At 51.3% G+C, this 12,526-nt stretch overlaps 3 protein-coding genes across 3 annotated transcripts; all 3 read right to left on the reverse strand.

Annotated features, from left to right (window-relative positions):
- Positions 1–1,331: 1,331 nt before the first annotated feature.
- Z517_08396 (uncharacterized protein) lies at positions 1,332–3,106 on the reverse strand (the record flags this gene model as incomplete). The annotated part of the gene is made up of 4 exons (XM_013426912.1): positions 1,332–1,367; positions 1,419–2,667; positions 2,732–2,882; positions 2,941–3,106. 4 exons carry the CDS (start codon positions 3,104–3,106, stop codon positions 1,332–1,334), a joined length of 1,602 nt encoding a protein of 533 aa, XP_013282366.1.
- An 844-nt stretch (positions 3,107–3,950) lies between these two features.
- Positions 3,951–7,350, reverse strand: Z517_08397 (translation initiation factor aIF-2; the record flags this gene model as incomplete). Its single annotated transcript, XM_013426913.1, has 3 exons — positions 3,951–4,194; positions 4,251–6,808; positions 6,859–7,350. 3 exons carry the CDS (start codon positions 7,348–7,350, stop codon positions 3,951–3,953), a joined length of 3,294 nt encoding a protein of 1,097 aa, XP_013282367.1.
- Positions 7,351–8,016: 666 nt separating this feature from the next.
- Z517_08398 (uncharacterized protein) lies at positions 8,017–12,124 on the reverse strand (the record flags this gene model as incomplete). Its single annotated transcript, XM_013426914.1, has 5 exons — positions 8,017–9,477; positions 9,526–9,722; positions 9,774–11,337; positions 11,385–11,517; positions 11,574–12,124. 5 exons carry the CDS (start codon positions 12,122–12,124, stop codon positions 8,017–8,019), a joined length of 3,906 nt encoding a protein of 1,301 aa, XP_013282368.1.
- Positions 12,125–12,526: the final 402 nt, after the last annotated feature.

Consider the following 12,526-nt stretch of genomic DNA (forward strand, 5'->3'; position numbering starts at 1 on the left):
AGAGAGCTCCCTGAGAGAGGGATAAAGGCAGTACTGGCAACGATTGAGATAAAACAAAGGTAACCTCTCGATAAACAGATGAATTCTCACCAGGCGCAAAGCAGCTTGTCATCTATCGCAATCAGTCACTTCGCCATGAATCCCCTCATTGCGTGATATGACTATGCCAGCAATCATTGGGGAAGCGGCACATGCCTCTGATCTCCACGTGGCCGTCCACCTTGTCCTGGAAAGGGATGTAGATTCCAATTGGAGGGAATCTTGGATGGCGCAACCACAGGAACCGATCGCGTCAATCCGAGACTGGAGTAACTTGACACTGACACTGTGTTCATGATGTGTTTTTATATTGTCATTGCAAATCGATATTGGATTTCGGGAACGAGATAAAGGCCTTGTAGTCAGCAGACGGGGTTGGTAGAATTGCTCGCGGAGGGCGCGAAGTGATAAGGCTGGAAATGACGGCCTTGTCTCCCCTAGATCGAATCCGAGGCTGACCTGGGCGAGTTGGCTTGATCATCTTCAGCATGAAGCTTTAGAACAGCTCACCTCGATTCTCCCTCCATACCCGTCAAAGGGACTTCATCAAGCCACGGAGTCAACAACCAAAGGACCCAGTCATTCTCTTTCAAGTCTGACGAAAAAGGGAATTCTGGGCATGAAATTCGGTAAACTATCCCTAATAGGAATATTAACGTAGTTTCCTGAATAGGGATAGTATATACTAAAGAGATCTAGCGAGTCATATTCTGCATAACTTCTTCAGGTGACTGCGACATATTGGAAATAGGTTGTAGGGAATGTTCTCTGATCTGCTGGCCACTGTGCACCATTAGTGTCTGCACCAAGTACTCCTAGAGAAATGATAGAATACCCAGAGAGGAATATTCGACCACCTTTGTCAAAAACGTTTCGGCATTAAACAAATGACAGACCAATCCCAGAGAAAGTCTGGATGGGCTCTATTCGTCTATGGACTCGGCAAACACGTATCCTATACACGTAGTCCGTCTCCGTCTGCTATTAAGAACGCTGGCTATCGAAGCTCGTTCGCATTCCTGGCTAACTATGTACAACCGCTCATACTGTTTCTCCCATATTAAGCCACCACACATTTGGTGCCCATGGGCCGGCCTTATGCAAAACCGCCATATCTCTACAGTCGCAACGAGCGAGCGACTTGATTAACCTAGTTCACGGGGACGAGGTCGTGCTTCTCCGACACGAGCCGTGGAATATTCGTCGGCTGTATATGGACAGACCCTCCGACGTTGACCAGCCCGAGCAACAAAGTCTATCGCTGAAATGCAAAATATCAACAAACTAATGCTTTATGGTCGCTCAGAAAAGACCAGCTTGCAATGATCCTGCCATCAATGTCAGCGATATAAATGGTTCAATAACAGAGATCGACTCACCTGAGGGAAAATGGTAGCAAAGACCTCAATATCCTCACTGATGGGAGTGGGCTCATGCTCCCAGTCCAGCAAGATGCTAGCCTTTCCAATCATCGCCATCAAGTTCAGCTGAGCGTAAGTCTGCCCCAAGCAGTAATGAGGCCCCGTGCCAAAGACCAGCCAATTCTTGACCTGCTTGTCGGCATCTCCAGTGATCCATCTCTCAGGTTCGAAGCTGTCTGGGTTGGGGTATGCTTCAGGATCATGGGTGGCAGGCCAGATTGACGGAATAATCATGGAACCTTTCTTGAGGGTATAGCCTTCAGTCACGGGGAAATCTTTCTTGGCGACATAGGGCACCAAAATGACTGGAGGACGATACCGCAACGTCTCCTTGACCACCGCCCTCGTCCAGACCATCGACTCCAGCATATCCATGTCAAAGGGCTTGTTGCGGTCGCCACCACGAAGACGGAGGTTTTCCTCTCGGACCTTGTCCAAGATCTCTGGTCGATCAGCCATAATCTGGAACAGCCAAGTGCAGGCGCTCGAGGTGGCGTCTTGCGACGCAAAGAGGAAGGTAAAGACGGTTTGTGATATTTCAAAGTCCGTAAAGTCGCGAAGTAATTGGGGTGGTTTCTCGGAATCGTCCACCTTCTCGCCTCGTTCGATGCGTTCTCGATATTTGGCTGAATCCTGTATCTGCTTGACCCATGCGTCCAGAATGCATGTAATGCTACCGCCGGCAGCCATTCGCACTTTGGATTTGGCTGCACACTTTGCAAATTCGACCAGGACCATGTCTGCAGCCTTCTTTCCGTACCAGGTCTTAGTGTAGGGGATGATGATGGGAAAATTGACGAGTTCCAACGCAGCGGTGATCAGATAGTAGTCATGGGCAATTTTCTTGACCACTTTCTCGCTCATGTAGTGTCCAACAAAGGTTCTGCACGATACGGCGCACATGAGTTCGCGGAACACGGGCATCCAGGGCGTGGCTTTCATGTTGTTTTCCTTGGACATCTCCAGGAAGGTCTTGAAATACTTGCTGTAGACCTCCTCTTGACCGGGCAAATACATCTCCAACGCTTGACGCGTGAACAGTCCGTTCAGTCCCTTGCGGTACTCGACGTGGGCTTTTCCATCCAAAAAGACCCAGTTTGTGGGGCGAAGGAGTTTTGGCGCGACATCGACGACGGTGGGTTTGACGAAGCCTGGCGAATTGAAAACCTTTCGTGCCATATCACGGGTTCCCGCAATGACAACGAATCTGGTAAGACATAACGATTAGCACCCCAGGCTAGTGTTGCGAGCAAAGCGCGAATTCTGCATACTTGTGGAAAACCGACACGCAGCTCAGCTCTGCACTTTCCCATTTCTCTTTGTACTTCCTAAAGTCCGGTCGCATCGATTCGAGAAAGGGGCCGATGAAGGGCATTTTCCACGCAGGGCCGACGATGCCATGTTTGCGCCATTGGTAGCTACCTGTACGACTGGTCAACACCCCGCCTCAAACCGCATTCACTGCAACCATGGTGCTCACATTGATCGTAGGTAGCCAGTAATAGGATAATTGTCAAGACAACAGTCCAAGAATTGAGCTGCGCCCATACTCTGCCCAAGACACCAGAGGCATGGGCCGCCTGAAGCGTCAGATCTGCATTGGCGAGAGGAGAAGCAAAGCTCGTAGCATTTGCGAGGACGTCCATGGCGTATTGGCTGGGGGGTTGGTGTGAAGGGGGCCGCGGCAAACGGATTGACTTGAGGACCCGATCGAATGGGGGCGCTGTGCCTTGCAGCTGGGCAAACGTCGTATCACGAGGGCGACGTGTCGACGGCTTGCTCGTATAAATCCTCCTCTTCTGACACACAGGTTGTTTAGAGTGTGAGAGCGGACAACGACGACAACCACAACCACGAAGACCACCAAGATAAGAGAGGACGGGGGGTTGGTTGTTTGTAGGGCTTTATTTTTACGAGGTACAACCGGAAATTCCTGAGGGGGCATTGGCCTCTTCACCGCCAAATTTGGTCCATGAATTAGAATTGGCGAATTGGCTCCTTCCATTGGATGCGGACCCGTTGTACGATTCAATCTCCCCCGTCGGTTCACGAGTTTCCCGGATGGCGACACTGTTGGTCCTATCAGCCAATCACCCGCAGCTCATATAGACACGCACAACCATCAGTCCACAGTGAGTATGAATACCTCGTACTTGGTCCCATAACAATAAATATATATCCACACTCCAAGCAATCATGTGAGATGTTCTATTCCACAACTACAATGCCACAGGGTCCAACTCTACGAACAGACCACGAATAAAAGGGGGAAGCTCAACTAGAGAGAGAAAAGAGAGAGCAGAGATGAGGGTTCCAGGACAGAAACACCTCAATACATCGTGTCCAGTATGCTCCATTCAGTATCCATGCCATCCATCGTTCCTACTCGTAATAGGTCCAGCCCAAAATGCAGAAAATAGTCATGCCATGCTTTTCTTCAGACCTCCAAACGCCCTGTCATACTCCTGTCATTTCATGCTCTCTTTTGATCTACGGAATGTCGAAAATCGGTTTGAGCTTCTTCAGCAATGCCCATTCATCTCGCGTCACCTCATCTCTGTAAAATTCCTTCAGCGTGTCGATCGACCTGCGCGAGATCAGAGAGTACAGCGTGTCCTTGTCTTCCAACTGTCGTCCGTACATAGGCTGGTTGGGTCCTTCAATCTTGACTGCTACGGACGGCTGGCCCTTCTTGCAGATCGGAATCGCCTTGTGTTCACGCTCAATCGATGCGCTGTGTGCACGTTAGTTTTCTCCATCTATGGTAGCAGGGGATGCTGGTTCACTTACACTCTGCCCAAGGTAATGATTTCCTTCACACCGGTGACCGGATTCGTCTTCACTACCGCAATGGGTGTCAACGGCCGCAGGGCACCCTCGACAACGTCCACGCCCACGACGATGGGATCCTTCTTGTTGAAGACCTGGATAGGGCTGAGCACGCATGGGAACACGGCATGCATCTTGCTCTCTTCCTTCTTCTTTTCCCGCAGCTCTTCCATGTGTTTGGTAAAGGCATCGAACAGGTGATAGATGATATCCGCGGTAAAGATCTTGATGCCGTTCTCCTCCGCGTACTGCTGCGCTTCTTTATCGACTTTGACATCGAAGCAAAGCATTACCGCGTATTCTCTCGCTTTCTCTAGCATAGTGCCCGCCATCATGACATCTCGCTTGTACACCGGTCCAATGGCGATGTTCGCCACGGGGATCTTGCTCTGCTTAAGGAACTCCAGTAAAGCCTCCAAAGAGCCCAAGGTCGAAGCTTGAACGCTGACACCTCGGTTGTCTTTGGATATCTTGCTGAGCAGACTTTGTAGATCCGCCATGACGTCGTCCATCAAGTCGTCCTCGTCGTCTTCAGGTCCAACCACCAGAAGCCGAGAACCCGCAATGGCCTTTTCCAGGTCATTGGCAGCGATCTTGACACCCAGAGCTGCCTTGCACTCTTTGTTGTGCACATATTGCGACTTGAGGCGGAGCTCCTTGAGCGGCGCAGGTGTAAGGAGCGCCCGGATATTAGTGGCAATAGGCCCGTCGGTGCCGCAGAGCACAATTCGGTCGCCCTCATGAAGAACGCCATTTGACAGTACCACATCAATCGTAGTCCCGAGGCCTTCAATCACTTTAACTTCAAGAACAGTACATTCCACCTCGGACAAATACATCAGGCTGGACGTCATCCGTTCCTGAGTCAACGACACCAGCAGCTTGAGCAGATCCGGGATGCCTTCGCCTGTATGTGCGGAGGTTGGCACCAGTGACACGTACCGGCGCATATCCTTGTTCTCATAAAACAGTTCGGAGTTGAATCCCTCTTTCGCAAAGGCAAGCTTGGTCTCAGCAAGTCGACTCTCAAACTCGGCCACCACCCCCTTGGACTGGAAAGCAAGACTGTCCTGGAAGCCATTATTATCAATTTTCTTCCAGCCGTAAAGACGGTCGATCTTGTTGAGGGCCACGATGAACGGCGTCTTGCGGTCGCGAAGCAGTTTCATGGACTCTAGAGTCTGCGGCTCCAGACCGTGCATGATGTCGACAACGAGGATGGCAATGTTGCAAAGCGAGGAACCGCGTGACCGGAGATTGGAGAAAGATTCGTGACCAGGAGTGTCGATAACCAACAAGCCCGGCACTTTGAACTCAAATTTGCCATCTTTATTGACAACAGCTGTCTTCTGTTTCAGAGCATCCACGGGGAAATAGGTTGCACCGATCTGCTGGGTGATACCACCCGCTTCACCTTCTTGCACATTTGTCTGTCGAATTTTATCCAAGAGCTTCGTCTTACCCGTGTCGACGTGGCCCAGAATACAACAGATAGGTGAACGCAGGTTATCCTTGGACCGGGCCGCAAGGGCCTCTTCGTGAGCCTTGGCTCTCCTGGCGGCTGCTTCGGCTTTCTTCTTTGCCAGCGCCCGCTGGGTGGCAGTCTTTTCCTCGTCCGAAGAGGATTCTTCTGATTCCGTGTCGGACTCGATCGGCCTCTCCTTAGGCGGACGCCCTGAATCCCGTATAGGCAGGCTTGACGATGTGGTTGGTTTGGTCACTGCTCCATTGGTTCCAGTCGTCTTTGAAGCGCTTCCATTGGCGGCTGACTTTGATGCACCTTTGGCAGATCCAGCGTCTTCGTCACTTGATTCAGCATCCCAACTCTCTTTAAGGTCTTCGTCAGCTGCCTTCTCCCAATCGTCAAGCTCCGAAGATTCTTCCTGTTTCGCAGCATCTGCTTCGGCTGCAGCAGCGGCAGCGGCGGCTTCCTCAGCCTCCTTGGCCAGACGTTGGCGTTCTGCTTCCGCAGCTTCAGCCTCCTGTCTCGCTCGTTCAGCAGCGGCTTCGAGGTCAATCTCTTCCTTCTTCGGGCCCTTCCGCTTCTTGTCGACGGCGGGTTTCTTCTTCTCTTCGACACCCTCGGACAAACCCGCAACCTTGACGCCGGATTCTAGCAGTTGTTTGAGGCGAAGTTCTTGTTGCTGTTTCCTTTTCCTGTCAGCCTCTGAGAGGAGTTTGCCTTCTTTCTTAAGTTGTTCCTTCTTCTCCTTCTCCTTCTCCTTCTTTCGCTGTCTTGCCTCGGCTTTCTTTTTCTCCTCTTCCGCCTCCTGTCGTAGGCGCTCTTCTTCTGCGGCCCTTTCGGCGGCTTCTAACTTGGCCTGCTCTTCTCGCTGTTTAGCAAGAGCCTCTTGCTGCTTTTGAATGGCAGCGAGATGTGCAGGAATTTTTCTTTTCTTGCCCGATTTGTCCTCTTTCTCTGGTGCGGCGACAGGGGCTTCGGTCTTCTCAGGTGCAGCTGGCTTCGCTTCCTCAACCTTGGGACCTGATGCCGGGGCGACAGTCTTTTTCTTTGCAGCCTATTTGCTCGTTAGTGTTGTAGCAACCAGATTAGTGACGGTCAGGTTACCTGTTCTTTCTTTCTCTGCTTCTCACGTTCCTTCTTCTCGCGTTCCTTCTCCTTCTTAGACTTCACGCCCTCGCCAGCGTCTTCGCCATCTGCATTGGCAGGTTGCTCGTCCTTTTCTTGTTGTTTCTTGCCGCCCTTGGTCTTCTTATGAGCGTTGCCCGCAAAGACATCATCATCCTCATCATCAAAAGTTGCTTCGGTGGGTGCTTTCGCATGCAGGTCGTTCTCGGGTTGGACCGGGGTAACACCGTCTGCATCTTCGCCCTCGACAAAGTCATTGACAACCGGTTTGCCTTTCTTTGCACGTCTGTCTTTGTTCTTGCGCAGGGCTGCCATCAATCCTCCACCGCCGTTTACCTCCTCAGCGGCATCGTTCTCGGTTTCTGCCCGCTTCGCATCTTCGGTAGCCTGGGCTATCGGATCCACGGTCTCACCGAGCTCGTTCTCCCAGTCGTCAGCCTGCTTTTTGCCGCCCTTCTTCTTAGGTGCCATTGCAGAGGTTGAGCTGGTGGATGGATTTTAAGGATATGAAGCGTTCACGGTTTAGAGGCGGCGACATAAAGTCGTGTGCAGTTTTTGTCAAGGTTGGTGGGGAGGCACTCGGGTGACTGGTGGCGTAGAAGCGGGTAGTGGCTATTGGGCAGAGGCTTGGATCTTTTCGTTCTTCGCCACCAATTTTTTTTAAGGGGAGAATTGTACGGGGAGTCGGACTTAAAGGTTGTGAACACTGGGGATTATAGTAGCAACTAGAAGTTGACAAACAAGCTGAACGGATGGTGGTGGGGCAACGAGAAGAAAATAAAGTGACGTTCAGTGAAAGAAACAGTGCGGGCGGAGGTTCGGCTTCGCTGCCTGTCTTGGCACTTCTTCGCTAAGAGGCAGCCTCGTCACCCGTGAGGCTCCCGCCAACTGACCTTATTCCACTGTCGCCATGGTACAGAGGTAACCCACGCTCAGGCTCACAATTGAAAACAAGGATTATCCTCTCTGGGGAGGCTAGGAAAACTATCTGGACACGGTGGTGGATCCTCAGCCTGACCATTCCCCGTCCAGCACTCGCAACATGTATTCCAGCTCCAGTTCCCCAAGGCTGCGGTAGGAAGGCTGCCCATGCGTTTGATGACATGAGAGGTCTCGCTGTCCTGTCTTCCCCAATGATCAAGATCTTGGTGGATACCTCATCAGCTTCCTTATCCAAGCAATCACGGCATCCACGGGCTCCTCCGTGTCCCCCAAAGTCTCCTTTACCAAAGCATTGAAACTGTCCAACATCTCTGACCCTCTGAGGACATTGCTAAGGTTGTATGGCCCTTGGTCGATCATCATGAGGAGTCGGTCTCCCTGGACATGCATATCTCTCGGCCGGAAAGCTGGGGGTTTCCAAAGATACGCCTTGTTGTCCGTGTCTCTTTTCTTAATGGGCACCGGTTTGATCGGTTTCCTGATCATATGGCTCATTTCTTCTATGAAGTGAAGTAGTTTCCATTCATTATGCTTTAGAAGTGCAAAATGGAAAATGGTACCATCAAGAGTGCAGCCGTAGAAGCGAGTTCGGTCTGTCTTTCGGAGTCCCTGTGATGTATCAAGTCGGAAGCGGTGGATGTGACCTGGAACCGTTGCATGAAAGGCAGGGACTGTATTTGTGGTTCCCTCGGTCAACCCGGAGAAGCCAATGATGTCCGTGCCTCCAACGTCGGCAGAGGCAAAAACGGCGGTGGAACCATCCAGGACGACAATGTCCTTGGCATATCTCAGTTTGGTGTCACACTTATGATGGTGCAGTGCATTTTCCTTCTCCACGAGCACGAATAACGAATGTTGTTGTGTGGCTACGCAGATGAGCGAGCCTTGACAGGAGATAGCGTTCGCATATGACGGGAGAGCGTGCCTTGCCAACGTCTTCCATCGGCGTGTGGACCAATCCAGGTGATGTAACACAATTTCTTTGCCGGCAGCAATCAGGAGAGACGACATCTTGTACGCACATATCGCAGTGATAGGCTCACGGCTGCTGAATGCAAGTTTAGGGGTGGCATCAGGTTTGCCCTTGCCCAGGCTTTTGGCGTTAACACAGACAACGCGCCCAGGCCCGCGCGCACTCGGTGCAGTGCTCGCTTGCTCCAAAGCAAGTACCAGCCATTCGTAGTGATTGTTGCCATCTGTCGGTGCCCAATCAATGAGATCGTGGATAATATCGCTGTCGTCTCCGGTCACGATTGTTGAAAAGGTGCTGTACTCTGAATCCTTCGATTTAGGATATTGTAAATTCGGGGTGATGAGCTGTAGTCCGACTCTCTGAACCTTATCTAAGGGAGGACTGGAAATGTCCTTTCCGCTCTGGGTCTGAGTCACCCCTGTGTGCCTTCTTGTTCGCATTTCAACAGGACTGCCTTCTTTGGAGAATGCCACGACAAACCGCTGGAGGAACCGCGAGTAGATTACACGCTTGGGGGTGCCATTGAGGTTCAAGTGCCTTGCTATTCCGTGTTCCTGAGCAATCACGGAACAGAAAAGCAAGTCCTCTGCAACAGCGCATATCAGGAAGCCTCCGGGTTGTTCGTCTCCTGATGCAAGCTTCGGGATGCGATGGACAGCATTGACCAGTGGCTGGGCCGAAGGCTGATCATTTGTTAGCATAGTACGAAGGACGGTCAAGGACAGGGTTACCTTAGTTCGATCTGTCACCCACAAAGGAGACATAGTGTAGTCGACCACGGCGGAATTAGGATGGAGTGTTATTCGATGAAGCGTGTATTCGCAAAGCACAAGTGCAGATGGATAATGCGGATTGCCGGTCTCACTCTTTTCTTCGACAATCTGGACAGAAGTTGCCCCAACGCGATACACGTCGTCACATTTCAAGGCTATGCAAGTGTTAGAAATCAGGGCATATATCAAAGATCTTCATCCCATACCTGTTTTGGAAGCATCGTCAGAATTCACAGTAAGTTCCAGACAAATGACTGTGCCGGAACGCAGACCACATAACAGCAGTGTTGGGCCAGTGGTGGGCTGCTTTAGCGCGGCCAGGGAAGACACAGCGGAATTCTCGACTTTCGCACTTAGATCCTGAACTCGGAATTCAAAAGCAAGTTCTAGTGATTCGTTATATCCCAATATCTCTCCGGTTGACGTCCCAATTAGAACCAGCTGCGAGGCCTGTGCCGGGATGCAGCAAATCACATTGGGAACGTGTCTCAGTCTCACAGAGGGACGGCATGTGAAGCAACTCAGCTCATTCTCTGAGGTCTCGATATCGATCACACAGAGTTCATGACCTGAGCTGACGCGGTTCGCGGTGACAATGGCTTGATCATCGGCGAAGAAGGCTGAGTGTGTGATGCGGGACTTGAGGTGACTCAATTCTCTGGCTTCTCCATCAGCGTCAATGAATATGGCGTGCGCGCCATGGGTGGTCACCTGTACAACGGTGTTCCTCCCAATAACCGTCGCAGCAAGCGTGGGGTGGTCGAAATCGAATCCAGGGTGGCTCTCTGTATCCGTAAGTGAGATGTCTTGAGTTTCTAACTCGAAAGCGACCATCGACGAGTTGGTTGTATGAGAAGCTAGTAGCAGTAGTTCGTTGGCATCCGGTATCTCCAAGCTGAACAGCCGCTCTACCAAAGCAGCCTCCGGAAACGACATTTCCCAACCGATTTGCGCTTCTAAGCCGTACCGAATTTCAGACACTTGACCATGCCTATCACAAGGACCTGAACACGCATAGAGCCTGCCTGGTATGCCTTGCCACATGGAAGGGTCTTGAGAATCGATGGCTATCGGAGGTCCGAGGGCAATATCATTCAGTGGTGCGAGTGTTTCAATACGCTGAATGCGTTCCGGCGATCCTCTTGCTGATACGTGGAAGACGCCTCCGTCTGTCAAGCTTCCACCCACTATGATGATATCGCCGCCTGTTCTGGGGGGGCCCGACAGCATGCAGAATGCCGTGTCAACGCTGAAACCAAGATGCCCAATGGTGTTGTTGGTGCTGAATTTGGTGCTGGATGCTTTGTCGATGAGAAAATTCTTCAAGAGTCCATCTTCTCGCAGAATGACAATATCATCGCACCGCTCGAGGTACTGGTTGTGGCGTCTAGGTCTTACCCATTGGACCCACTGCAGACTTGTGTTTATGTTATCCATGCATCGACAGTAGACTCGTTTCATTTGAGAAGATTGGACATTCTCATAGTAACTGATGCCAGATGCCATGACAACGATGTACGAGAAAGGTCGCGTCGACGGAATGAGCATCAAGGGTAACTCATCTTCTCTCAACCTGCGTCCACTACAGGTCATTGGCTGTATCGTCTGCAGGGATTGACGAGTGTCCCATCTGTAGATGTATTGATGCGTTCCCTGTTCCGCCTCTCCAGAGTAGACCAGCAGGAGCAGAATGACCTTGGTGGGATCGGCTTCTGGGCTGCGTAAAAAGGTCATCAAAAGAATCTTGCCAGCAACTTGAATGAATCGTTGCTAAGCTGGTTAGTTTTAGAACCTCTCGTGAGGATATAGACACATACCTCTTCGGAGGGACGGAAAGAGGTGGGGTTAAGGGGATCCCATATATCAATCTCGGATTTGATCTTATCCACGTCATGTAGCTTGAAGACTCCAAAGTAGCCCGATGGTGAAGCAACGGCTAGGGCACGGGATCTGAGGCATCAGTTAGCCCACAGTTCACAGGAGCTGGAAGCTGCTGGCAGGCATACTCGGGATCAACTGCGATATCTCGACATTCTCTGGAAGGCAGATCCACTCCTCCCAAAAAGGGTCTTTTTGCGAAGATGAGTTTGACGTCTCCAACGACATCTTTCCTTGCATAGACGTAGATTAACTCGTTGTCTTTGGTGATGAGAACAAGAATCTGTGGCGGCTCTGTCTCGTTTACGGGTTGACCACGAATACTGAACTGCTCTTGATCCCGCTCTTGTTTCAATATCGCATCGACAATTGGAACAGACTTCAACTCTGCCGATATGATTCTAGCATCAGTGATTGTTGTGCCAAAGTCTAGCTTTGCAGTCAAGACAACCAATTGTCCACTGTCTTTGAATTCGTGAAGCTGGACGAAAGTTGGGCCAACAAAGACCACATCGTTATTGGAAGGAGAACGAATACGGGCAGGGAGGATCCATCTGATGCTGGAGCTCGAGCTGAGAGTCCTAGACAAGATGCCTACACGGTCTTGGATGGCCAGCCGAGGCTCGTCACGCCCTTCCGCCCATTGCCTTCGCTGAAGATGATGGCTCTTGGAGGCCATGGTTGACAACGCGAGACGGCTGAGGGAAGTCGGAGAACAAGAATGAAGTAGAGCTTGAATGGAACAGAGCAGGATGATGATTGTGAGGATATGATGGAAGGGATTTTCGTATAGGTTATCGAACAAAGAGGCTGAAGAAGCGAGGCGAGGGGAAACGAGAGCGGCAGAGCTGAGGTTGATATACCCCGTAACGAGTCTGTGTCCGCGTCTCTGTGCGTAAACCGCGCCCTGGCTGGATTTTGTTACAGTATTGCGCTTCTCCCTTCTCCTCTCTCGCCCTCTCACACAACTCTAGGAACCTCCAGAGAGAGACATGCGGCGCGGACAGAGGAATACAGCGGTCAGAATACGGGGTTGGCGGTCCAAGACGCCGAGGGACAGCAGCAAATCTGGCCTTGCGCC

The sequence above is a fragment of the Fonsecaea pedrosoi genome (assembly GCF_000835455.1).
Source record: "Fonsecaea pedrosoi CBS 271.37 unplaced genomic scaffold supercont1.5, whole genome shotgun sequence".
Classification (NCBI taxonomy): domain Eukaryota; kingdom Fungi; phylum Ascomycota; class Eurotiomycetes; order Chaetothyriales; family Herpotrichiellaceae; genus Fonsecaea; species Fonsecaea pedrosoi.